This window comes from Mesoplodon mirus (genome assembly GCF_964341445.2).
Source record: "Mesoplodon mirus genome assembly, chromosome: 7".
NCBI classification, from domain to species: Eukaryota; Metazoa; Chordata; class Mammalia; order Artiodactyla; family Ziphiidae; genus Mesoplodon; species Mesoplodon mirus.
This window is the reverse complement of record NC_138983.1, coordinates 95,947,747-95,973,457: the sequence shown is the minus strand read 5'-3', so window position 1 is coordinate 95,973,457 and position 25,711 is coordinate 95,947,747. Positions and strand designations below refer to the sequence as shown.

At 43.7% G+C, this 25,711-nt stretch overlaps 1 protein-coding gene across 1 annotated transcript in view; it reads right to left on the bottom strand.

The window, feature by feature from the left end:
- LOC309808893 (forkhead-associated domain-containing protein 1-like) overlaps nucleotides 1–23,860 on the bottom strand; it is a gene marked incomplete at both ends in the record, with an annotated part of 407,547 nt that extends 383,687 nt beyond the window's left edge. The window contains 2 exons of the mRNA XM_082629465.1: nucleotides 5,910–6,116; nucleotides 23,768–23,860. Of these exons, the coding sequence (XP_082485591.1) occupies nucleotides 5,910–6,116; nucleotides 23,768–23,860 (300 nt within the window). The remainder of the gene's footprint in view (nucleotides 1–5,909; nucleotides 6,117–23,767) is intronic.
- Between the last annotated feature and the right edge of the window lie 1,851 nt (nucleotides 23,861–25,711).

Here is a 25,711-nt window from a genome sequence, read left to right as displayed (position 1 = left end):
GGTTAAGGAACTAAGATCCTGCATTGGTGCAGCCAAAAAATAAGTTAGTGGAGCCAAACAAGCAAGGAAGCCAGATAACTGAAAATGCATTTTCTTCTATTATCAGTGGCTTTCGTTTTTACCCACATAATGAATCATCCCCTGTCAGCGTGTGAAATTGCAGGTTGGACTGGGAATTGCAAGACCTTCCTTAACCGCTGGGCAGTGAAGGACCTGCCTGGGCTCTCACGGCCCCACGATGCTTCGTGCTATTAGGAAAAGGTTCCAAGGGACTCAGGAGAGCCGGCTTTTAATCCTGTCTCTGGATCTATATGACTGATGCCTAACCTTGGGGAAGTCACTGAAACTCTCTGAGCCTCAGTTTATGCCATGATAGGGGTGGTCCCAGGTACCTCTATAAAAACAACTGAAGGGGGAAAGGGGACCTGGGATTAATGAGTAGCTCCTTGGCAGAAATTGGAAATTGAAGCTCAGAAAGGTAAAGTCAGTTGCAGCTGGCATTTCAACTTGGGTCCATCCAACTCTAAAGCCCTTGCTTTCTCGATTGTGTTCTGCAGAGCTTCCCCATTAAAGCAGCAAGGAATATTGGCCGACAGAGGGCGCTCTTCTCGCAAGACAGGACGTCATGACATTGCAGGGACAGAAGACAGTATCCAGGAGCCACGGGGGAGAGTCTGGCTGGACTGGGAACAGGGCAGAGCAGGCTACAGGGAAGGCCAGACACAGGCTGTCATGGGGATGGGGGCTGCCGACAAGGATCTGTCAACCCCCTCATGGAACAACTCGGCACGTCATTTGTGGCCCCTGGCTTCCTTTTTCATTCTGGCCATTTCCATCCATTTTGCCGTACTTCAGAACAGAGAAAGACATGATGGATACATACGGGTGACGTGGGTTTCCTTACTCAGCTGCCTTGTAAGAACGGCGCCACTGTGACTAGCACAGCTTGTTTCCACACCTCCTTTCCCAGAGCTCAGAAAGCACGAGTAAAGGCAACAACCAACAAAACCCACAACACGGCAGCACACCTGACTCTGGGACTTCAATTTCCCACGCCTGGTGCCAAGACTCTATGGGATTAATTAACGGTTGCTTCAGGGCATTGCAGATGGCCCTGCGGGTTATGTCCTGCACAGTTTCAGTGGGCGCCATCCACATGGACTACGTTGTGAATGGTGAACCTGGAGTTGTGCAATATGGCAGCCCTAGGTAATACTTTGATGAGAGAGCTATAATTTACAAAGTATGGTCCTGGGGGCTTCCCTGGTGGCGCAGTGGTTGAGAGTCCACCTGCCGATGCAGGGGACACGGGTTTGGGCCCCGGTCCGGGAAGATCCCACATGCCGTGGAGCGGCTGGGCCTGTGAGCCATGGCCGATGAGCCTGCACGTCCGGAGCCTGTGCTCTGCAACGGGAGAAGCCACAACAGTGAGACGCCCGCGACCACAAAAAAAAAAAAAAAAGGATGGTCCTGGGCACAACCTGGCTGCCAATGCACTTTGTCAAACAAGAGTTTTTCTTTATATTTTTCCATCTTGTATGTTATTCTATGGGTAATTTATCTGCAAATGTATTTATCTGCTAGCGGGGGCAGGTCTTGGGAGGTTTCCCTGTCCAAAAGGACATATACAAAGGAGGCATCTTGGCTGCTCCATGCTGGTTTGCTTGACTCTAAAGCTGAGGGTTATCATGTGCTTATTAGGTGCCAGACGCTGGACTAAGCAATTTACGCACTTTGCCCACTTAATAACACAGTCACTCAAGGTGGTAGGAACTATTGTTACAGGAGTGGGGACCGAGGCTCTGAGAGGTAGATGATTTGTGCACGTCCAGTATAAAAGCCGGTCAAGAGCAGGGCTGGGACGGCACTGGAGTCAGCCTGACCTCAGGGCACATGCTCTAACCACTGTGACATCTGCAAACACATCTGGATTCCTAAGCACCCCGCACCTCACCCCCCTCCCCCAGTAAAATGCTGTCACACCCTCCTCTGTTGGTTAGGGTCACCACAAAACCTGAACTAAATGCTTTCATTTGGGAACTCTTTGTCGGGAGAAAAACAGTTCTCATCATACTTAATCTGTATGATATCAGGGCAGTCCTCCGTGGAAACTCCATCCAAGGAGGAAACACAGCGCCCTCACCAGGGACCCCAAAATCAATTGGAAACAAGAATATGCCGGAAGCAAGAGGGCCACGAATTTTTTAGAAAAACTGGGCTTCAAAATATTTGATGAGAGATGCTCTTCAATACCTCTCCCTTTTCCCCTCTTCCTTTCTCTTCTTTTAAATAGCCAGCAGGTTGGGGTCATCAGGAAGTGGAATTTGTAGGAAGGTGTCAGGCAGTCCACAGGCTGCCCTCACACGGACGCTGCAAAGGACCCCTCCATGAATATGAGCATCATGGATGGAAGCTTCTCAAGCTGGGGACGCCCCGGCAGAGAGCACTTTTGAGAAGATGGGGCTGTGGAGAGTCCTGCAAAGTGCCCTGGGCACAGGCCAGGGGAACACTTGTGCAGCTGCCTGCAGTCAACCGAGGAATGAAGCAAGGTGCAAGTGCGTGTAGGAATAAGAATTGAAAAAATCCGTGCATATTCGAGTGACCGTGAGAGTATGCTTTCCTCGGTGTGAAAACCAGTCAAGGCTACTGCTCCAGCTAGCATTAGACTAAATGGTTTTCTCCCCTCCTTTTTCCACAAGTGGGGATAGTGTTTAATTTGCACTGACTAGCTGTGTGGCCCTGGGGAAATTACTTAACCTCTCTAAGTTTCGGATTCCTTGTCTGTCAAATGGGGATCATGGGAGAACCCATCTCATAGGTTGCTATGAGCGTGAAATAAGGGAGAGCAGGTGAATTGCTTAGCACAGTGCTGTTCACGTCAGTGATTCCTCCTGCTGCTCTCCTGGTTTCTCTTCTTACAAAGCATCTTCTTCCGTCTTATCTACTCAAGGTTAGAGGTCGTCATCACTTTTTCCCACAATTATATAAGAAGCACCTTGTAAAATAAAGTCCCCATTCCATAGTTGTACACCCGTGTGCATAACAAACTTACTCAAAATGGCCAAAAGGTGGAAGCAACCCAAGTGGCCATGGATGGATGAACAGGTAAACAAAATGTGGTGAATCCATACAATGAAATATTCAACTGGAATGAACCATGAGGATATCATACTAAGTGAAATAAGATGGTCACAAAAGGACAAACAATGTAAGATTCCATTTATATGAGGAACCTAGAATAGTCCAATTCACAGACACAGAAAGCATGGTGGGAGGGGAGGAAGGAAGCAGGGGGTTTGATGTGATGGGCTTAGAGTTTCAGTTTGGGAAGATGAACAAAGTTCTGAAGATGGATGGGGGTGATGGCTGCACAACAGTGTGAATAGATTTAATGCCACTGTGAACTGTGCACTTAAACATGGTTAAGATGGTAAATTTTATGTGTATTTTACCATAATTTTGAAAATTAAAAGTTAAAAACAAACCCCAAAATGAAATACCTCCAAGGTTTCTCCGAGGTTTGGGGTGATAGAAATGGAGGAAAATGTTCTGAGAGCAGGTTGTGGTGATGGCTGCACAACTCCATCAATATATTCAAATTGATTGAATTGGACACTTCAAATGGGTGAAGTTTCTGTTATGTAAATTGTACTTCAGTGAAGCTGTTAAGAGCAAGCAAGCAAACAAACACATGCTGTGATCCGGAGGAAACTTTGGAAGATGAAGGAGCTGTTCACTGTCTTGATTGTGGCTATGGTTTCACAGGTGTACCCATATGTCAAAGCCCATCCACTTACAGACTTTAAACATGTGACGTTTATGGCATGTCAATTATATCTCAAGAAAGCTGTGTTTTAAAAAGGCAGAACAGTATTCCATATATAAACGAACTCCTTATAATATATTAAACTCCTTATAATATATTAAACAATATAATATATTAAACAATGCCCCCTTTGGATGGAAATAGTTTTCAAATTTTATGCCCCTATAAATAATATTTCAGTAAATATCTTTGTAGGAAAAAAGAAGAAAAAAATGCAGATATTGTTTGCTGCTCCCCCTCTTCTTCTCCCCACGGGCAAGCCACAGAGTCAGAATTTCCCAGGGAGGGGGTCTGGGAACCTGTAATTTTACTGAACATTCCTGAAAAATTCTTGGAATCAGACATGTTGGGGCACATTGAATCAAACTTCATGAACTTGGATTTTCAGGCTTGGGAGTGTGAAATCCCCTTTTCTTTGATCCCTAAAAAATTCTGTAAGTGTTCCATACAAATGATTCTAAATTCCCAGGCCCTACTCCCAGGGAGGATGTGTATGGTTGCCAGATTTCGCATAAATAAAGAAATGAATAAATCAATATATAATAAACTATAGGGTGTCCGTTAAATCTGAATTTCAGATAAACACCAAATAATTTTTTTAGCATAAGGGGTTCCTTGCAATAGTTGGGCCACACCTGTACATAACAATGATTTGTTGCTTCTCTGAAATTCAGATTTAACTGCGTGTCCTGTATTTCATCTGGGAATCCTAAGTATGAGTCCTCAGGCCTGGGGTGAAGCCCAGATCTGCACTGTTGGTCTGCTCCCCACGTGCTTCTCACGAGGGGGATCCTTAGAACTCATGTTGAGAACCCCTGATCAGGTCAACACCTTCTGGGTCAGGAGCCCCTCCTCAGGGCGGCCAGTGGATCCCAGTGCATCCCACAAGTGAGCACACTTTAATGTTGGTCCAAGGAGGAAAAGGGGGCTGAGAAGCAGCAGGAGAAAACTGCCCCAGATTTTCAAAGCCAAACGTGGTGGATGCGGTGTCATGGGCCCTGCAGCCTGAGGGACGGTGCTGATCTTCTCTGAGTGAGTATTTAGGGCTGCCTAGGGGACCGACACCACAGGATTCTGTCTAGATTCTCTAAACTTTATTTATTTATAACCAGCCTCGTCCCAGAAAGGACTTTAAGCCTCAGAAGTCTCAGTCCATGCAGCGTTCTTGGTGCTGGGGAGTGAGGTTAACACGCCGTCTCTCTGGGACACACACGACAGGTATTGTGTGCTCACCACGAATGGGCATTATTCTGGGAGTTTTACAATGATAACCATCTCATTTAGCCCTCGAGATAAGCCTGCAAGGTCATTGCTGTCGTTGGCCCCATTTTGTAGATGAGGAAACCGAGGTTCAGAGGGGTCCAATGGCTTGTGCAAGAGTGCACCGAGTAGGCCAGTGGCAGAGCTGGGGTTCTGACCCAGGACTGTGTTGCTAACCAGCCCCCATCCCGCCTCCCTACTGAACCAGATACTTCTGGTGACTGAGCTTTGCTGGGCGAATTTTGGGTTACGTTCCGCTTAACCTGGGGCCATACTTTAGGTCCTGATCCCGGGAACATTTCTGATCCGGTGTGATAACAGCTGGCAGGCCTTGAGTGTCTACTCCGGCCAGAGACTTTGACTTTTTATACATAGATACTCTCTCAACGCCCTGCACCGCTGAGAAGACCCAGACCCAGGCACGCAGAGAAGCCTGGCCGAGGTCGCAAAGCTAGGAAGTTGCAGAGCACTGATCTGTCTAAAAAGGAAGCATCCATCTCTGCATCTTCAAAAGCACACACCTGCTTTCCACCTCCCCTCGCCAAGCTTCACTTTTCAGGAAAATGCTCTCGCTCTGGGCTGGTCCCTAGGCAACTCTTGCATGTAATTCCACGAAATGCCCAGAAGAGGGCGCGAGGACTCGCTCTCCCCGGGCACCCACGCGATGGGGCTGAACTTCGCAGAATCGCGAAAGGAAGAGTGACGCGCTCCAGACGAACTCCACCTGTGGCCGTACCCGAGCCCTAGGCTGCACGGAAGGTGACACAACACGGCACCTCTGCACCCCGCCATCCCCCCCCGCCCCCGCAGGGCCTGGACTCACCGAGGCTGGGTTTTCGATGACCAGTTCGTAGGTCAGCCCTCTGGACCCAAACCTCAGGATGTCTCCGGGTAGGAGCTTCACAGCCACGTTCTGAATGTGGCACTCATTGACGAACGTGCCGTTGCAGGAATTGAAGTCGTGGAGAACAAAGCTGCTTTCGGCCTCATTATATTCAATGAGTGCGTGATGGTTGTCGACGTCTGCAGACTGAAATGCAGAAGGGGGACAGTCAGAGCCAGGAATAACAGGAATAACAAGGAATAACTAGTGCCACTGACACTGGGGGCCCCAATGTGCTAATCACTTCATCTGGCTGGATGGTCACTGCAATCCTCATTTTAAGAGGAGGATGCTGAGGGTCAGAGAGGTTAAGTGACTTGCCTAAGGCCACACAGCTAGTGAGTGGAGGGTCACCAGACCCTGACAGCAGACCCAGAATAGATGCCCAGTTTTGGGGTAGGGCGTCAGGCAACACAGAGGCAAGAGGGAACTCGGGGGGAATTGGCCAGGAATTGGCCACTTGATAGTTCTCTGATCCCATGCAAGTATCCTTTTGGTTGTCCCGAGTGGCAAGACAGCAGAAATGGCCCAACACAAACCAGAAAGGTCAGTTGGCAAGTGACAACTGTCCATTTACTGCAAGTGTTAAAGTTAAGGGGAGGTTTTGTCATAATTGTTGTTTTCATTTGTTTGTTCTATTCATTTCAAAAATGACAAGTGTTTTCTAATAATGCAGAAAATGAGAACTAGAGAAAAACACAAAGAAGACATTGAAATCACTTAGACTCCCGTCCCCCAGAGGCAGGCACTGAGAACATGGTGGTTCACATCATTCCAGTCTTTTCTCTATGCTTACAATCCTTTTAAAAAGTTTAAACACAATTGAGCTCACACCACAAAACATAGTTTTATAACTACCTTTTAAAAGCCTTGGTGTACAATGAAGGTTTTTCCCATGGGATTAATTATTACTGTTGCTTCTTAAAGCTAATCAGAATTTATCTAACCAAAGATGATCTATTTTTCAATAGGGGCCCTGGTGTGACCACATTTCCCACAAAAGAGAGAGACCCCAGACAGTGAATTGTCAGTGGGGTCAGAAACCTCCTGTGTAACCACTTTAATAAGAAGAATGAGCAAAACTCAGCACCAAGGAGGAAATATCACATCCCCCCTGGCCCTGGCGCCCTGGACTATGGGCTGCAGGGCACGTGCGAAGTCTTCTGTCTTCTCAGGACACTGCCTATGAGCCATCCACTCCAGCCTGAGACTTTGCAACTATTTTCTAAGTCACTCTTCTCAGAGCGCCTCATCCAACTTTCATAGAGAGTACTTGGACTTAGAAATCTATACTAATGTCCCACAATATAATTATAACCAATAGCTTATATTAATAATAGCTTATAGTATATGAATAGATAATAATATAACTGCATATATTAGTAGAATATATTAATGACACATTATGTGTAATTACACAAATGCCAGGAAATTTGCTAAGTGCTTTACTGCATTATCCCATTGCATCTTCACAATAATTCAAAGGGATACTTCCTCATTTCAAAAAAATTTAATTTTTTATTGAAGTCTAGTTGATTTACAATGTTGTGTTAGTTTCAGGTGTACAGCAAAGTGATTCACTTATACATATATATAATATCTATTCTTTTTCAGATTCTTTTCCATCACAGGTTACTGCAAGATATTGAATATAGTTCCCTGTGCTGTACAGTAGGTCTGATAATTACTCATTTTTTAGACGAGGAAACTGAGGCATAGAACGATTACGTGTGCCCACAGTCAGCCACTTTGACTCGCCTGGCTTGTTCCCAGGTTTGCCTGATTCAAATGACTGTGCCTTTACCCACTTTTCAAATTCCTACCAAACACTTTGACACTTAAAATACTGGAACACAAGAAGAAAGCAGGAGTAGCTCTATTAATTTCAGGCAGAGCCAACTTCAGAGGAAGGAAAGTTATCAGGGATAAAGAGAGGCGATACATAGTGATAAAGGGGTCGATTCTCCAAGCAGACATAACAGTCCTTCATTGTATGTACCCAACAATAAAGCATCAAAGTATGGAAGGCAAAAACTGATAGGACTGCAAGGAGAAGCAGATGAATCCATCATGGTAGCTGGAGACCTCAACAGCCCTCTGTCAGTGACGGGCAGACCCACCAGGCAGAAAATTAGGAAGAATGAAGTTGAACTGAACAGCACTACCATCATCTGGATCTAACTGGCAACCACACAGCTTCATCCCACAGCAACAAAACACACATCCTTCTCAAGCTCCCATGGAACATTCACCAAGCAGACCACATTCCAGGCCACGAAATATACCTCAACAAATGTAAAAGAATAGAAATTATGCAAAGTACGTTTTCAGAACACAATGGAATTAGGCTAGAAACCAATACGGGAAAGACAGCTGGAAAATCCCCAAATATTTGGAGATTAAACAACACACCTCTAAATAACAGATGGGTCAAGGAGGAAGTCTCATGGGAAATAAAAATTTATCTTGAGCTAAATGAAAATGAAAATACAACCTATGAAAATTTGCAAGATGCAGTGAAAGCAGTGCTTGGAGGGAAGTTTATGGCATTGAAGGCATACATTTGAAAAGATCTAAGCTTCCACCTTATGAAACTAGAGAAAGAAGAGCAATATAAGCCTACCACAAGCAGAAGAAAAGAAGCAATAAATGAAATAAAAAGCAGGAAAACAAGAGAGAAAAGTCAGCAAAATAAAGAGCTTTTTTTTTTTTTTTTTGTAAAGATCAATAAAATTGACAAACCTCTAGCAGGATAACCAAGGAAAAAAGAGAGAAGATACAAATTACTAAGATCAGAAATGAAAGCGATGGCATCACTACTGATCTCATGGACGCTGAAGGGATAATAAAGGAATATTATGAATAATTCTATGCCCACAGATTTTATAAGTTAATGAAGTGGACCATTTCCTTGAAAGACACAATCTACTGAAACTCACACAAGGAGAAATAAATACTCTGAATAGACTCAAATCTAGTAAAGAATTTGAATCAATAATGAATAACCTTCCAAAATGGAAAGCACCAGGCCTGGATGGGTTCACTGGTAAATTCTATCAAATATTAAGGAAAGAATGATACCAGTTCTCAATAATCTCTTCCAGAAAATAGAAGAAGAGAGAACACTTCCCAGCTCATTCTGTGAGGCCAAACTTATTCTAATAGCAAAACCAGATAAAGATATTACAAAACAGTAAAATTTCAGACCAATACTGCTCATGAACATAGATGCAAAATCCTCAACAAAATATTCTCAAATTGAATCCAGTGATGTATAAAAAGACTTCTACACCACAGTCAAGTGGGATTTATTCCAGGTATGCAAGGCTGGTTCAACATTTGGAAATCAATTAATGTAATCCATCACATCAACAGTGCAGAGAAGAGAAATCGCATTATCATAACAGTAGATGCAAAAATAGCATTTGACAAAATTACACACCATCCATGATAAACTAACAAACCACCAAACCACCACAACATCTCTTGGCAAATTAAGGATGGAGGGGAACTTCCTCAACCTGATAAAGTACATCTATAAAAACCCTAAAGCTAACATCATATTTAATGGTGAGAAACTAGAAACTTTCCAATTAAGGTCAGGAATAAGGTGAAGATGTCCCCTTTCACCATGCATTTTCAACATTGTACTGTATCTCCTAGCTAATGCAACAAGGCAAGAAAAGAGAATAAAAGACAGATTGGGAAGGAAAAAAAAATCTTCTTTGGTGAGGTGTTTGTTCAGATCTTTTGCCCATTTTGCAGATGGCATGATTGTCTATGCAGAAAATCCCAAAGAACCGACAGAAAGCCCTCCTGGAACTAATGAGCAATTATAGCCAGGTTGCAGGATACATGATTAACATACAAAAGTCAATTGCTTTCCTATATACCAACAATGAACAAGTGGAATTTGAAATTAAAAACACAACACCATTTACATTAGCACCAAAAAAAAAAAAAGAAGTACTTAGGAATAAATCTAACAAAATACTTAGCTATATGAAGAGGTATATGAAGAAAACTACAAAATGTTGATGAAAGAAATCAAAGTAGTCTAAATAAATGAAGAGATATTTCATGTTTATTTGAAATTCCTTAATGATGTATGATGTTTAACATCTTTTCATATGCTGATTTGACATCTGTAGATTTTCTTTTGTGAGGTGTCTGTTCAGCTCTGTTGCCCATTTTTAAGTTGGGTTGTTTGGTTTCTTATTGTTGACTTTTAAGACTCATTTATTTTGTTTATTTATTTATTTTATTGAAGTGTAGTTGATTTACAATGTTGTATTAATTTCTGCTGTACAGCAAAGTGATTCAGTTATACATATATATACATTCTTTTAAAAATATTCTTTTCCATTATGCTTTATCACAGGATATTGAATATAGTTCCCTGTGCTATACAGGGAACAAAAAGCATTTGACAAAATGCAACACTCTTTCATGATAAAAGCACTCAACAAGCAGGTAATAAAGGGAAATTACCTCAACATAATAAAGGTCAAATATGAAAAGCCCACAGGTAGCATCATACTCAAAGGTGAAAGACTGAAAGCTTTTCCTCTAAGATCAAGAAGAAGATAAGGATACCTGCTTTTGACAATTCTATTCAACAAAGTACTGGAAGTCCTAGCCAGAGCAATTAGGCAAGAAAAAGAAATAAAGGCAATCCAAATTCGAAAGGAAGAAGTAAAATTATCTCTGTTCACAGGCAACATGATCTTACATGTACAAAATCCTAAAGAGTCCATGAAAAACCACAACCCTCTTAGAACTAATAAACAACATTCAGAAGCAAAATCGTAGGATACAAAATCAACAACAAACATCAGTTGTGTTTCTATATGCTCTCAATGAACAATCTGAAAAGGAAGTTAAGAAAATAATTTCATTTATGATAGCATCAAAAAGAATTACATACTTTGGGATAAATTTAACCAAGGTGGTAAAAGATGTGTACACTGAAAACTACAAAGTGCTGCTGAAAGAAATTAAAAACACAAATAAATGTAAAGACACCCTGTATTCATGGGTTGGAATACTTAATATTGTGAAGATGTCATTACTACACAGCAGGATCTACAGATTCAAAATCCCAACAGCAGTTTTGGCAGAAATAGAAAAATCCATCCTAAAATTCATATGGAATCTCAGTGGACCCAAAATAGCCAAAATAATCTTGAAAAAGAAAAGCAAAGCTGGAGGTCTCACACTCCCTGATTTCAAAACTTACTGCATACAAAGGTACAACAATCAAAACAGTGTGATACTGACATAAGGTCAGGCACATAGGCCAATAGAATAGAAGAGAGAGCACAGAAATAAAACTTTGCATATATGTTCAAATGATTTTTGACAAGGGTGCCAAGATTATTCAACGGGGAAGGAACAGGATTTTCAACAAATGATGCTGGGAAAGACTGCAAAAGAATTAAGTTGAACTCTTACCTTACACCATGTATAAAAATTAACTCAAAGTGGATCAAAGACTTAAACGTAGTCTAAAACTATAAAACTTTTAGAGGAAAACACAGGAGGAAAGCTTTATGACACTGGATTTGGCAATGCTTTTTTGGATATGATACCAAAAGCATAGGCAGCAAAAGTAAAAATAGATAAATTCAACTATGTCAAAATTTAAAACTTCTGTGAATCAAAGGACACAATAAACAGGGTGAAAGGCCATCTAGAGAATGGGAGAAAATAGTTGCAAATCACAAATCTGAAAAAGGGTTAATATGAAGAATATATAGAGAACTATAACTCAACAACAACAACAACAAAAAAAAACCCCAAATAACCTGATCAAATATGGGCAAAGAACTGGAATAGACATTTCTCCAAAGAAGATATACAAATGTCCAACAAGCATATAAAAAGATGCTCAACATTACTAGTCATTAGGGAAATGCAAATCCAAACCACAGTGAGATACCACCTCATACCCATTAGGATGGCTACTATCAAAAACAAACAAACAGCAACAGAAAATAACAAGTGTTGGCAAGGATGTAGAGTAGGGGAACACTAATGCACTGCTGAGAATGTAAAATGGTGCAGCTGATAGGAAAAACAGTAGAGCGGCTTCTCAAACAATTTAGAATAAAATTATCATATGATCCAGCAAGTCCACTTCCAGGTATATACCCCAAAGAATTGAAAGCAGGAACTTAAAGAGATATTTGTACACTCATGTTTATAGTAGCATTATTCACAATTGCCAAAAGGTGGAAGCCACCCAAGTGCCCACTGACCGATGATTGGATAAGCAAAATGTGGTCCATCCATACAGTGGAATATTATTCAGTGTAGGAGGAAGGAAATTCTGACACATGCTACAACATGGATGAACCGTGAGGACATGATGTGAAATAAGTGTCACAAAAAGGCAAATTTTGTATGATTCCACTTATGTGAGGTACATAGAGTAGTCAAGCTCATAGAAACAAAATAGAATAGGGGTTGCCAGGGGCTGGGGAAGGGGGAAACGGGGAGTTGTTGTTTAATGGGTACAGTTTCAGTTTTGCAAGATGAAAAATTCTGAGGCTGGTTGCACAACAATGTGGATAACTTACAACTACTGATCTGTACACTTAAAAGTGGTTAAGACGGTAAACTTTATATGTATTTTACCACGATTCAAAAAATGGCTAAGATGAAGGGACTCACTCAACATCAGGATGCTGGCACAGGGCAATGTCAGGGTTTGAACCCAAGTCTAATTCCAAAACCTGTACCTTTGATTTGTACCCTGTGATTTTCAGAGTAGAGAGTGATTTAATAATGAGAGAGGAGACAGGCAGGACCTAATAGAGAAAACAAGTGCATTTCTTAAAGGCTCCTGCATTTTAAATGTTTAAAAATTATATAGTGAGTCCATAAAATATTAAGACGTTTAAACATCTCTTAACAATGACCATCTGCTCTGATGACTCCCGTGCTTTGAGGAAGCCTCCTCGGGAAGCTGACTTAGTTATGACGTTGCCCTGAGGTTCGCTGACGTTGTCGCTGAGGTTCGACGTGTACCTGGAACCGTCCTTTGAGCTAGGTTTCAACCTTGCATCACCTGGAACTGGGAAGCCCCATCTCAGACCATAACTTCCCGCTCCCGGCCTTCCTTATCCTCTGTCTCGTCCTCTCCTTGAGTCACATAGCCTTTGCTCCCCGTCCCCTCCCTATGCGTAATGCCCTATGCTCACCCAGCCTGGGCCCTGCTTGAGCTCACCAGCTCCTTCAGTCCATCCTGGCCCCCAAACCCTCCTGCCACCCTCACACTTCTGTCCTGAGGCTGTCCCAGTGCCCTCTGGGCCCCCCAGCCAGCAGGTTCCTGGTCTTAGGCTTTTAATTCTACTTTGACAACAGCCTCCTAGGTCTTCACCTCCTGCACCTGCCTGCATCCTCCGTCTGCTTCTCCAGACCCTCCTCCATCCCTTTCCACGGCGCCCTCTGCCCAGCAGGCCCACCTGTGCAGCTACATCCATGGGCTGATGGGCTCCTTGCCTCTGGTTTCTGGTTGGGTTTGGCCAATGGGGGGTTAGAGATCAGAGCAGGGAGGAGAGAGGTTGGGGTACTTACTCCCCTGGCTTCCTTTCTGTGGGGTCACACAGCCTCCCTCAGAGGGACTCTACCCAGCCCTCGGGGTCTCCGGGTCCCAGGAAATGCCCCTGCCCCTCACCCCTCAGCTCTGGGGGTGGGAACAGTCCTCACTCATACTAGCTCTGGGCCCTGCACTATCCTTTGAGGTTTCTCTGAGCCCTGCCCACTCCCTGTGGAGTCCCTTCAGGAAACTCCCCTCCATCACTCCACACCCCTTTGAATGTACCTTCGGCTCCCTGCCAGGACCTGGACTTCCCAGGCATGGAGAAGCTCTTAGATGGGAACCTCAAGGCTTCTCTTAGCTGCCAAGGGCCTCCGGGTGGTCCTGCCTTCATCCCACCCTGGTCTGGTCCCTCTCCTCAACCATCTCCTCTTCTGCATCCTCACCTTGACAGTGTAACTTCCGTCTTAGCTGTGAACGTGCTCACCACCCCCTCGGCCTGGAAACACCGCCCCTTCCCCCTTCCTTTCCTTTATTGTCAAATGGCTTCAAGAGGTTCCTCTCCCGCTGGGTCCTCAACCCACTGCCATTGCCCTCGGGGGCCTCCTCGGGCTCTCGGCCTCCCTGTGACATGTGACACAGTTGTCAGAGAGAGGCACGTGGCCTGGTGGTTCAGGGGTTGGGGGAGCAGGGCAACGTGGTGGTTACTAGACTGGGCTCGAGCCCAGCTCTCCTACTTCCTAGCAGGGTGACCTTGGGCAAGTGATACCTCAGCTTCCTCATCTGTAAGGTAACAAAAGGACAGTCTTATAAGCTACTGGTGACGTATAAATGATATAATACATACTAAAGCACTTAGAAGAGAACATAGGGCAAATGGGAAATGTTCTCTATTATGAGCAAGAGGATGGGCTCTGGAGTTAGAAAGCCTTGAGTTCAAGTCCCACCTCTGCTACCTTCCAGCTGTGCAGCCTGGGGCATGGTTCTTTGCTTCTCTTTGGTTGCTCCCTGAGCAGCAAAAATGAGTTTGATAAGCTGGGCTTTGTAGGATTGACAAAAGGTACTGCTTGGTGACATGTTCAAAGGAGTGGGATAACATTTTTGAAATTAACTTGTGTGTGTGTGTGTGTGTGTGTGTGTGTGTGTGTGTTTTATCTATTTCTTTTAACCTTTTGGTTCTAGGCTATCCCATCCCCCAGCCCTATCACCCCACTGCCTCAGGAAAGGGATGTAGTGCAGAAATAGTAAAAAAAAAAAAATGGGGTTTTCAAAAGAATAAGGATATGAGGAAACGGCCAGGCACTGGTGAGACGACGAGTCTGGGATTGGAAGGAAAGAAGAAGCTTCTCTGCTTCCCCGTCAGCTGGATCCTTCCTCCCCGGTCTCCCCGGGAGAGCCCTGTGGACCGGCAAGGCCTCAGGAGAGGCTGGTCCTGAAATCAGACTGCCCGAGCGTGGTGCCCAGTGCCCCAGCCTCCCTCTGTGACCTCAGGCAGGATACTCGGCCTATCTGTGCCTCAACGCCCTCATGTGTAATGTGGGGCAAACAACACTAACCTCCTAAGGATGAAATGAGTTAATACACTCGAAAGTGCCCAGAACAGTACCTGGCACAAAGCAAGCTGTCTCTGTGATGAATACCCTCAGCCTGGCAGCAGCTCTCTGGCTCCCTCACCTCTCTGACTGCTTCCAGGTCTCCACGCCGGGCTCCTCTCCCCTCAGATGTCCGTTTCCTCTGCACTCTGTCCATGGGCTGGGGCCACTGTGCCACCCCCTCGATTCGCAGGTGTGTATTTCCAACCCCTGGTTCATCTCCAGACCCCAAACTGCCTGGCTGCTTCCGGGATGTTGAGGTGCTCACTCAACCAGTCCTGCTTCCTCCCCTCTTGGTAACGGTATTATCACCTGCCAGCTCATCCAGCCATCTTTCTCCGTGGCCTGTGGCATTGATCCTACTGATTCTTCCAGAAAGCTCTCAGACCAGTCCCAAAGCAACGGTCCAGTCAGGTGGTAGTATTAATGTGCTGGGCAGAATGGTCTCCCAAAGATGCCCATGCCCTGATCCCCAGAACCTGGGAATATGCTCCATGACGTGGCCAAAGGGTCTGTGACGATGTCAAGGTTACTAATCAGTGCTCTTAAAAGAGGGAGACTAAGGACTTCCCTGGTGTTGCAGTGGTTAAGAATCCGCCTGCCAATGCAGGGGACACGGGTTCGAGCCCTGGTCCGGGAAGATCCCACATGCCATGGAGCAACGAAGCCCACGTGCCACAACTACTGAGCTTGCGCTCCAGAGCCCACGAGCCACAACTACTGAGCCCACGTGCCACAACTACTGAATCTGCATGCCTAGAGCCCATGCTCCACAACAAGAGAAGCTACTGCAATGAGAAGCCCGTGCACCGCAACAAAGCGTAACCCTCGCTCGCTGCAACTAGAGAAAGCCTGTGCTCAGCAACGAAGACCAAACCCAGCCAAAAACTTTTTTAAAAATTTTTAAAAAGTGGGAGACTATCCTGGGTTATCCAGGTGGGACTAATTGAACTCCACCAGTCCTTATAAGCAGAGAACTTACTCTGGCTGGATTGGAGAGATAAGTGGTGTTTCTTGCTGGGCCCCCACTTAACAGCCCCAATGCTCCTCTTCCTGGGAAAGCACCAGGTCAACGTTTCCTCTTTACCCAAATCCCCCCCTAGATGGCACCACCTCAGTCTGTTGCATGAATGAGGATCAGGAGAACATTGATCTCACATTTCACTGACAACCCCCATTCTCCATTCCACAGGGTGGAATTTCCCTAGCTTAGTCAATTATCTTGTTATCTCAGTTAACTGAGAATTTCCAATTTAGATATTAGATGTTCCCAAAGCTAAATTTACACTCAAAAAGTGAAGCTTCTGTTTTTAGAAGCTTGAGTCAGCTCAGTCTGAAACTCAGCCCCACCTCCCCCGACTAGCTGTGTGATTTGGGCCAGTTCCTTAACCTTTCTGAGTCCCATGTCCATGTCATCAAATGCGGATAATAATGATAATAGTAGTTCTCACCCGCACAGGATTTGTTTTGTGAATATAATTCTATAAATATATATACAGAACATACATAGATGATGTATAAAGCCATGTGAGATACAGTAAGTAGTCCATAAATGTATGCTGTAGCTGTTTGCATTATGTATGCTATTCAAAAGATTATGATCTTTCTTTCATATCACATCCATCAGAATGGCTACTATTTAAAAAAAAGGGAAATAACAAGTGTTGGTGAGGACGCAGGGAAAGTGGAACCCTTGTGCCCTGTTGTGAGAATGTAACTTGGTGCAGCCACTATGGAAAACAGCATGGCAGTTCCTCAAACAATTAAAAATAAAATTATCATATGATCCAGCAAGTCTACTTTTGGGTATATATCCCAAAGAACTGAAAGCAGGGCCTTGAAGAGATATTTATACACCCATGTTCATAGCATTGTTTGCAACAGCCAAAAGGTGGAAACAACCCAAGTGTCCATCAGTAGATGAATGAATAAACAAAATGTGGTGAATCCACACAATGGAATATTATTCAGCCTTAAAAAAGGAAGGAAATTCGGACACATGCTACAGCATGGATGAACATGGACATTATACTCAGTGAAAGGATATTATACTCAGTGAAAGAAGCCAGTCATGAAAAGACAAATACTGTTATGATTCTACTTATATGAGATACCCAGAGTAGCCAAGGTCATAGAGACAGAAAGCAGAACGGTGGTTGCTGGGGGCTGGGATGGGGGGACAAGGGGAGTTGTTGTTTCATGGGTGCAGTTTCAGTTCTGCAAGATTCAAAGAGTTTTGGAGATGGATGGGGGTGATGGCTGCACAACAGTGTGAATATATTTAATGCCACTGAACTGCACACTTAATAAAAGTGGTTAAGATGGTAAATTTTATGTTATGCATATCTTACCACAATAAAAAAAAATGAGAAAAATGAGATCACGATCTAGCCCTTTCCTCTGAACTTTTTCCTCTTGGAAGCCCTCCATCTGCTGGTGAGAAACTAGTCCCATCAATTGCTGTGGTGGGTACTGACCAATGAAATCAGCCGCCAGTTCCCAAACAGGGGACAAAACAGTCCCTGAGGACTGGTGAGACCAAACAGGTGAACCCCCAGAGCAAGGAGCACTTGGGGAGAAGCCAGGGGTGAGGTGGGGGTGAGGGGGGAGGATGGGAGCACGACCCAGGCAGGAGGACAAGCGCGATGCAGATGGGGAGCCAGCAAGTGCACCCTCCCAGGCCTGTTTCATTCCGTGGATTTCCCCACAGAGAGTCCACCTGTCACCTTATGTCTCAAAATGCAGGTGTTCGCTTAGAATAAGAGAAATGTGAATTAAAATGACACAGGTACCATACTTCACCCCGTAGATCAGTGAAGATCCAATGGGGGGTCAGCACCCTAGGCTGGGGAGGGAGTGGGAGACGGGCGTCCACTGCTGGCAGGACACCACATCTGGAAACCTCTGGTGGGAAATTTGGCCATGCCCATCAGAGCTACAGCTGTGTGTGTCCTTTGACAGAGCAGACATACCTGCATGTCCGTGAAATTATGCAAAAAATAGGAGAATCCCAGAAGCCTTGTTTAATAATAATAAACAAGATTATGGTGTAGGCTCTGGTTCTTTCCTGAGAGGCAGCCCAGAACTGACAGGGGCCAGAAAAAGGGACGAGAGTCATCCGGCTGGATGGGATCTGGGGTATGTGTATGAGATCAGTCTGGCTTCATGACCCTCAGATCCCACGCGAGAAGGGCTGACACAGGCTGGAGAGATGGCTAAACCCATGAGAAAGGAGATGCCTGGCAGGACACTGACCACCGAGGGTGAGGGGTGGACACCAGCATTTCATCCCCCTGTCATGTCTGTTCTTTCTTTTTCTCTTCCATCTCCACCTTCCTAGCTGCAGCCCTGCACTGACTTGGGCTGTCCTAGAGCTCAGTCTTCTAGGGATCCTGGGACTTCCCCAGGGTGGGACTGGGGGAGTCCCTGGGGAGGGGGTAGGGTCAGTCAGCCCTTCATTGTTTACCCTTCGCTTCTCTTTTCCTCAAAACAAAGTTTATTGAAAGAATACACACACACACACACACACACACACACACACACACAAGCAGGAGCTCTGCTGATCAAGAAGGGAGAGGGAGGGAGCACTGATGGTGGGGTTCTCAAAGTGTGGTCCTGGAACCAACTCCAGGGAATCCATTCCCCCCACCTGAACCTGGGGAGCATACAAATGTGAAGATTCCTGGGCCTTACCCCAAACCCACTGGGTCAGAATGCCTAGGAGTTCATGTTGAACAACCACTCTTAAACATGAGGAAAATCCAACAACCACTGGCTTTGGTGTTTCTTCATTCTGGAAGAACTGAGTCCCTTTCTCAGCAGAGTTTAAATAACAGCCACATCCAACTCTAAAAAATACAGTTTACAAGGCACATCAAATCATATAAATTATAACTTGCAAGGTTTAGCTGTGAAATGAGCAAGGCTGAGGCTTTTGAGCCGTGTAAAATGGGAGAGGGGAGATTGTGAATAGAGCTCCTGATGGCTCGTCTGCACACAGCAGCCGGGATGTTCACTGGCAGGTCTCCCCCTTGTTTACAATCCTTCAAGCCTTCTTCCCACTGCTTTCAGATAAAGATCCAAACCCTTATGGTGACATGAAGGAGGCCTACTTGTCCCTTAGCCCTCGTCCTTCCCACTCTGACTTCTGGACGCCTTGGTTTTCTCTCAGTCCCTTGGATTCACAATATGCTCTTCCACCCCAGGGCCCTTGCACATGCCATTCCCTTCTCCTTTTGTCTAGTTAAGTCCTCCTTGTCTTCCATATTCCTTTCCTTTACAGCCCCAATGTTGGAATGGAATTAGTCACACCTTTGTGGGATCATTTGACTTATTTCTCTCTCTCCTGGCAGCTTCCTGATGGCAGGGACCATGTCCAGTTCTGCCATCACTGTACCCCTAGACTTGGCTCGGTGCTGAGGCTCTGGGTAAATACTGTGCAATGAATGAGTGATAGCAACAGTTATCACTGTTGACTAGAAACAGTTCTCACTAGCCTGGCTATAAACAGGCTTCCTACTGCCTTAGGGAACCAAACTCCTTACAGGATATAGAAAAAAGTCTGGAGGGTAAAACCCTGCAAATACCAATATTGATTTTTCCCTGAGCCAAATGATTACAAGTGACTTTTATTTTCTTCCTTATATTTTCCTTTCTCCCAATTTTTAAAAACAAGAAGCATGTAACTACCTTCCATTATCGGAAAGAGTAAATGATGTCGAAATACTATGATACCAATAGTCAAAACAACATGTCAGCCTTGCTGATGAGTAGAAATCTTTAGAAGCATGACTGCCTATTCTTTAGGATTGATCCAAGCAAATAAACAATCTTTTTTATTTGCTAGATGTAACCTCTGGGTAAATGCAATGATGACTTTTTAGTAATATAAATCCCTGAATTTTTTTTTTTTTTTTTTTTTTTTTTTTTTTTTTTTTTGTGGTACACGGGCCTCTCACTGTTGTGGCCTCTCCTGGTGCGGAGCTCAGGCTCCGGACACGCTGGCTCAGCGGCCATGGCTCACGGGCCCAGCTGCTCCGCGGCATGTGGGATATTCCCGGACCGGGGCACGAACCCGTGTCCCTTGCATCGGCAGGCGGACTCTCAACCACTTCACCACCAGGGAAGCCTAGTGACGTATTTCTTAAGCTAAGTCCGAGGAGCAGTAAGCAGTCAATTATTTATATACAATGAATGCAACTCAATTTCTGTCTAGTTAATAACTGTCCTCATTAGTTCCCTTTTCCAAATGGCTTATTAATGTCAGTGGATCCTCATCTCAACCCTGTGCACCTCTGAGGATTCTTCTCAGTCTCTGTTTTAGGAGACCATAATAATGATCATTGTGACATTCACTGACCACCACATGCCAGGCTCTTTATATGCATTTCTCACTTAATCCTCAGAATAACCCTGTGAGGTAAGAGGTTTACAGACAGGGAAAAGGAGCTCAGAGTGATTAAGTAATTTGGTTGAAGTCACTCAGCCACAAAGTAGCCTAATGAGATTCAAACCCAGCTCTGTCTATCTCCAAAGCCTGTGCTTTTAAAAATTACTACAGTTTTCTAATATCATAGTCCGGTTCAAAACAGAGATCTCTGTCTCTACTTTAGCCAGACAGGAAATAAAACTACCCCAAATCTATGCCTTGTTAGGATAAAGAAGAAACTACAGTTCTTCTTCTTCTTCTTTTTCCTCCCACTTTGCACACTGAACAGATGTTCTGTGTCCTTGAAGGGAGACCATATCATGGAGGAGAATCTCACGGGGAGGTTTATGGAGTTATCTTTAAATCTGTTGCGTTTACAATAAACATTCTCAGAAAACTGGGAATAAAGGGGGAAATTTCTCACTTGGTAAGAACATGTATAAATACCCTACAGCTAACCTCCTACTTAATGGTGAAAGAGTAACTGCTTTCCCCTAAGGTCAGGAACAAGCGAATATAAGGATTTATACACTGCTCTTGTTCAGCAGAGTCCTGGAAGTCTTAACCAGGGAAATAAAGCAAGGAAAAGAAGATTAAAAGCATTCAGATCTCCTTTTCTGAAAGAAGAAATAAAATTGTTCTTATTTGCAGATGACATGATTGTTTATGTATAAAATCCCAAGAAATCTACAAAAGCCCTTATATAAGAAAGTGCACTTAAGGTTGCAAGATCCCAAGAAGCATACAAAAATCAACTGTATTTCTATATACTGTCAATGAACATGTGGACACCAAAATTAAAAATATAATACCATTTACAATCACTCAAAAAAAAAAGAGAGACATACTTAAGTGTAAATCTAACAAAACATGTTCAGGACTCGTATGCTGAAAACTACAAAACACTCATGAGAGACACTGAATAAATGGAGAAATATACCATGTTCATGAATTGGAAGACAATGTAGGAGTATATCAATTATTCTCACATTGATATATAGGATAAAACACAATTCCAATCAAAGTTACAGCATGATATTTTGTGTATACAGACAGGCTTACACTAAAATGTAGATGGAAAGGCAAAGGAACTAGAATAGGTTAAAAAATTTCTTTAAAGAAAAGTGGGAGGAATCACACTACCTGATTTAAGACTTACATAGCGACAGTAATCAAGGCTATCTCATAATGGTAGATCCATTATGACAAATAGATCCATGAAACATAATAGGGAACTAAGAAGTAGCCCCCATAGAAAGTATGGCCAGATTATTTTTGACAAACTTGCAAAAGCAATTCAATGGAGAAAGGATAGTCTTTTCAACAAATGGTTCTGGAACAACTAAATATCCACATGGAAGAAAAATGAACTTTGACCTAAATCTCACATCATAAACGACAGTGAACCCAAAATGGTTCATAGATTTAAACATAAAACTATAAAACACTTAGAAGAAAACATAAGAGAAAATCCTCAGGGTCAGGGACCTGGTGGCATGTTCTTAGACATGACACTAAAAGCATGATCTATAAAAGAAAAAATAACTACCTGGACTTCATCAAGAGTTAAAGCTTTTGCTCTGTGAAATACTCTGCTAAGAGAATGAGAAGACAAGCTACGGATGGGAGAAAATATTTGCAAACCATCTATCTGACAAGGGACATATCTAAAATACATAAAGAATTCTCAAAACTCAATGGTAAAAAACTAAACAATTCGATTAGAGACACTTAAAAGATATGAAGAGATATTTCACTGAAGAGGATATGCAGAAGGCAAACACATACATGAAAAGACATTTAACATCACTATTGATTTGGAAAATGCAAGTTAAGACTATGATGAGATACCACTACACACTTAGTAAAACAGCTAAAATGAAAAACCGTGTTTATGCTAATTGCTGGTGAGGATGTGTCTCATACATTGCTGGTGGAAATGAAAAATGGTACAGCAACGCTGGATAAGACTGGCAGTTTCTTTACAAACCGAATATATATAAACACATATGTTAATCCATGCAATCATACTCCTGAGCATTTATCACAGAGAAATAAAAACTTATGTTCACACAAAAACCTGTACACAAATGTTTATGGTACATTTATTTGTAATAGCCCCAAATGGAAACAAAATGTCCTTCAAAAAGTGAATGGTTAAACATAGGTGATACGTCCATACCGTGGACTATTACTCAGCAATAAAAGAACAAGCTAATAACCTAAATGGATGTCAAGGGCACTACACTGACTAAAAAAAAAAAAAATCAATCACAAAGGTCATACATACATGATGAAAATTATAGAGATGGAGAACAGATTAGTGGTTTTCAGAGCGTGGGGACGATGGTGGGAGGAGGAATTGTGACTATAAAAGGAGCATCACAAGGGACATCTCTGATGATGGAATACTCCTATATCCTGAGGGCCACACCCAAATCCACACGTGGTAAAATGGCACAGGACTCCACACATGCTTCGTGCCATTCTCTCTACTATTTGTGCATCTATAATTATTTCAAAATAAAGTTTAAAAAAATCTGTTGAGGGAAGTCTGAGGGTGGTCTGCCTTTCACAGTCCTAAAGGGATTCCATTGCATTTCTCTTTCTGTTTCAATATTTTAATCCCTTTCAAAATGTTAAAAGGCTCAAAGCCACTGTTTTTATAATTCCTTACTTACAATTTCTTCCAACTTCCTTGGCTGTCAATGAGCTGGGACTGTGGACCAAGCCACAGCTAATTCAGAGAATGGAATGAAATGAAGTGAGAGAGCGCTGAGGCCATGCCCAGGGCTTACCCTGATTTACTACTTGGAGGTACGGGGGCGGGGGAGGGCTCTGAGGGGCCCATAGTCTCCAGAAGCTCTGGAAAGGGCGAGAGGCCATTGCTCAAGCTGGGCACTTCAGGTGGCCGTGGCTGCCAGACGCGGAGCAGGTGAAGGTCAAGCATCAGCTCTAAGCCCACCTTCCAAACCACGCCATCAGGGTGGGACACTGCAGACACAGTCAGCAAAGGACACAGGGCCCATCGCACTTTGCACTGTGCTCATTCTTACCACATGTGCCAGGGAGACCCAGCACATGCCGGGACTGGTTATTGGTGGCACACCGAGGAAGGCTGGGACTGGTAGCCAGAGGCTGTGCTTTACAAGAGACTGGAGTCCACAGAACAGTAAGGACTTTTGGTGGTGTGAGAGGTAGGGAGGGTCGGGGACTGGCTAGGAAGAGGTCTTACCTCTAAAACAAGGTCTGAATTTTCATGCCTTCCAATCGTAGTGCTTTTATTCAGGACAAAATAGCCTTCTGCACTCTTTAGATAGGCTTTCATATTCTCTGCTTTCCCTATAAAAGGTTTTCAGAAAACAATTTTGTTAGAAAAATACAGTCCTCTAATTATTCAATGTCATATTTAGAATGAATGGAATACACCATAATGTCCACAGGAGAAGTCAGCAGAGGTAGGAGTGGATAGCTGGATTTAACAATGATCACAATGATAATTCCGCACATTTTTAAGACTGTCCTTTTAACAGTGATAGCCGGCATAGATGAGCTTGCTTCTAATCACAAGAGGACATCGTTTATGTAACTCAGAGCACAAACAAGCAATAGCAAAAAAAAGAAACCCAAACAAATCCGAATTCCACTGATAACCGCTCTCCACCTCCCATTAAGCTTAGTTTGGGGTTAGTTATCTGACAGAATCAAATACTCAGTGTTACTAACCCACCACTTACTAGCTCTGTGTCTCTGAGTGAGTTACTTATTCTCTCTCTATGCCTCTGTTTCCTCATCTGTAAAATGGGGCTAATGATACTCTGTATCCCAGAGTTTTGTGAGGATTAAATGTGAAGCATCTAGAATGGTGATTGCTACACTAAACACCCATTTGTCCTACTGTGATTGTGACTGTTATTAATCTTGGGCTTCTGAACTTTGACTCAATAAACCCCAACTTCTACAGAGCTTCTTAAAGTGTGGAAGAGTCAGTCATCAAGGAAATGGGCATTAGAAGATACTTTCTTTTTAAGTCAGCGCATTCCTTCATATATTTAGGTTGAAAAAAAATGATTTCCAAAGACAAAATATCAAGATTATAGCTTGGCTGTATGGTCAAGACTCTGTACGTATCTTTTCCTGGCATTTTATTAGGAAAATGTCAAACACACAGAAAAGTTGAAAGAAGTGGATGGTGAACTTCTATAGAACCACCACCCAGATTCTACAATCAACATTTTGCTCTATTTGCTTTATCACATATCTACCCATCTATACATTTTATATTTTAATGCATTTCAAAGTAAACCCTATACATGTTTTTAAATTTTATTTATTTATTTTTGGCTGTGTTGGGTCTTCGTTTCTGTGCGAGGGCTTTCTCTAGTTGTGGCAAGCGGGGGCCACTCTTCATCACGGTGCACGGGCCTCTCACTATCGCGGCCTCTCTTGTTGTGGAGCACAGGCTCCAGATGCGCAGGCTCAGTAGTTGTGGCTCACGGGCCTAGTTGCTCCGTGGCACGTGGGATCTTCCCAGACCAGGGCTCGAACCCATGTGCCCTGTATTAGCAGGCAGATTCTCAACCACTGCGCCACCAGGGAAGCCCTATACATGTTTTTTATTTTTTATTTATTTATTTATTTATTTGTTTGTTTATTTATTTTAATTTTTTTTTTTTTTTTTTTTGCGTTACGCAGGCCTCTCACTGTTGTGGCCTCTCCCGTTGCGGAGCACAGGCTCCGGACGCACAGGCTCAGAGGCCATGGCTCACGGGCCCAGCCGCTCCGCAGCATGTGGGATCCTCCAAGACCGGGGCACGAACCCGTGTCCCCTGCATCGGCAGGCAGACTCTCAACCACTGTGCCACCAGGGAAGCCCATATATACATGTGTTTTAAAACATAAAAATTTCAGTGACTTCAGCTGGTCCCAAGATGTTGATGATAATTCACATGATATTGGAATTCTGATCCATCTCAGTGCCATGTCAAAGATAGCCTCTTTTCTTTTTTTCCTTTTTTTTTTTTTGGCTGTGTTGGGTCTTCGTTGCTGCATGCGGGCTTTCTCTAGTTGCGGCGAGCGGAGGCTACTCTTCCTCACGGTGCGCAGGCTTCTCACTGCGGTGGCTTCTCCTGTTGTGGAGCATGGGCTCCTGGTGTGCAGGCTTCAGTAGTTGAAGCAC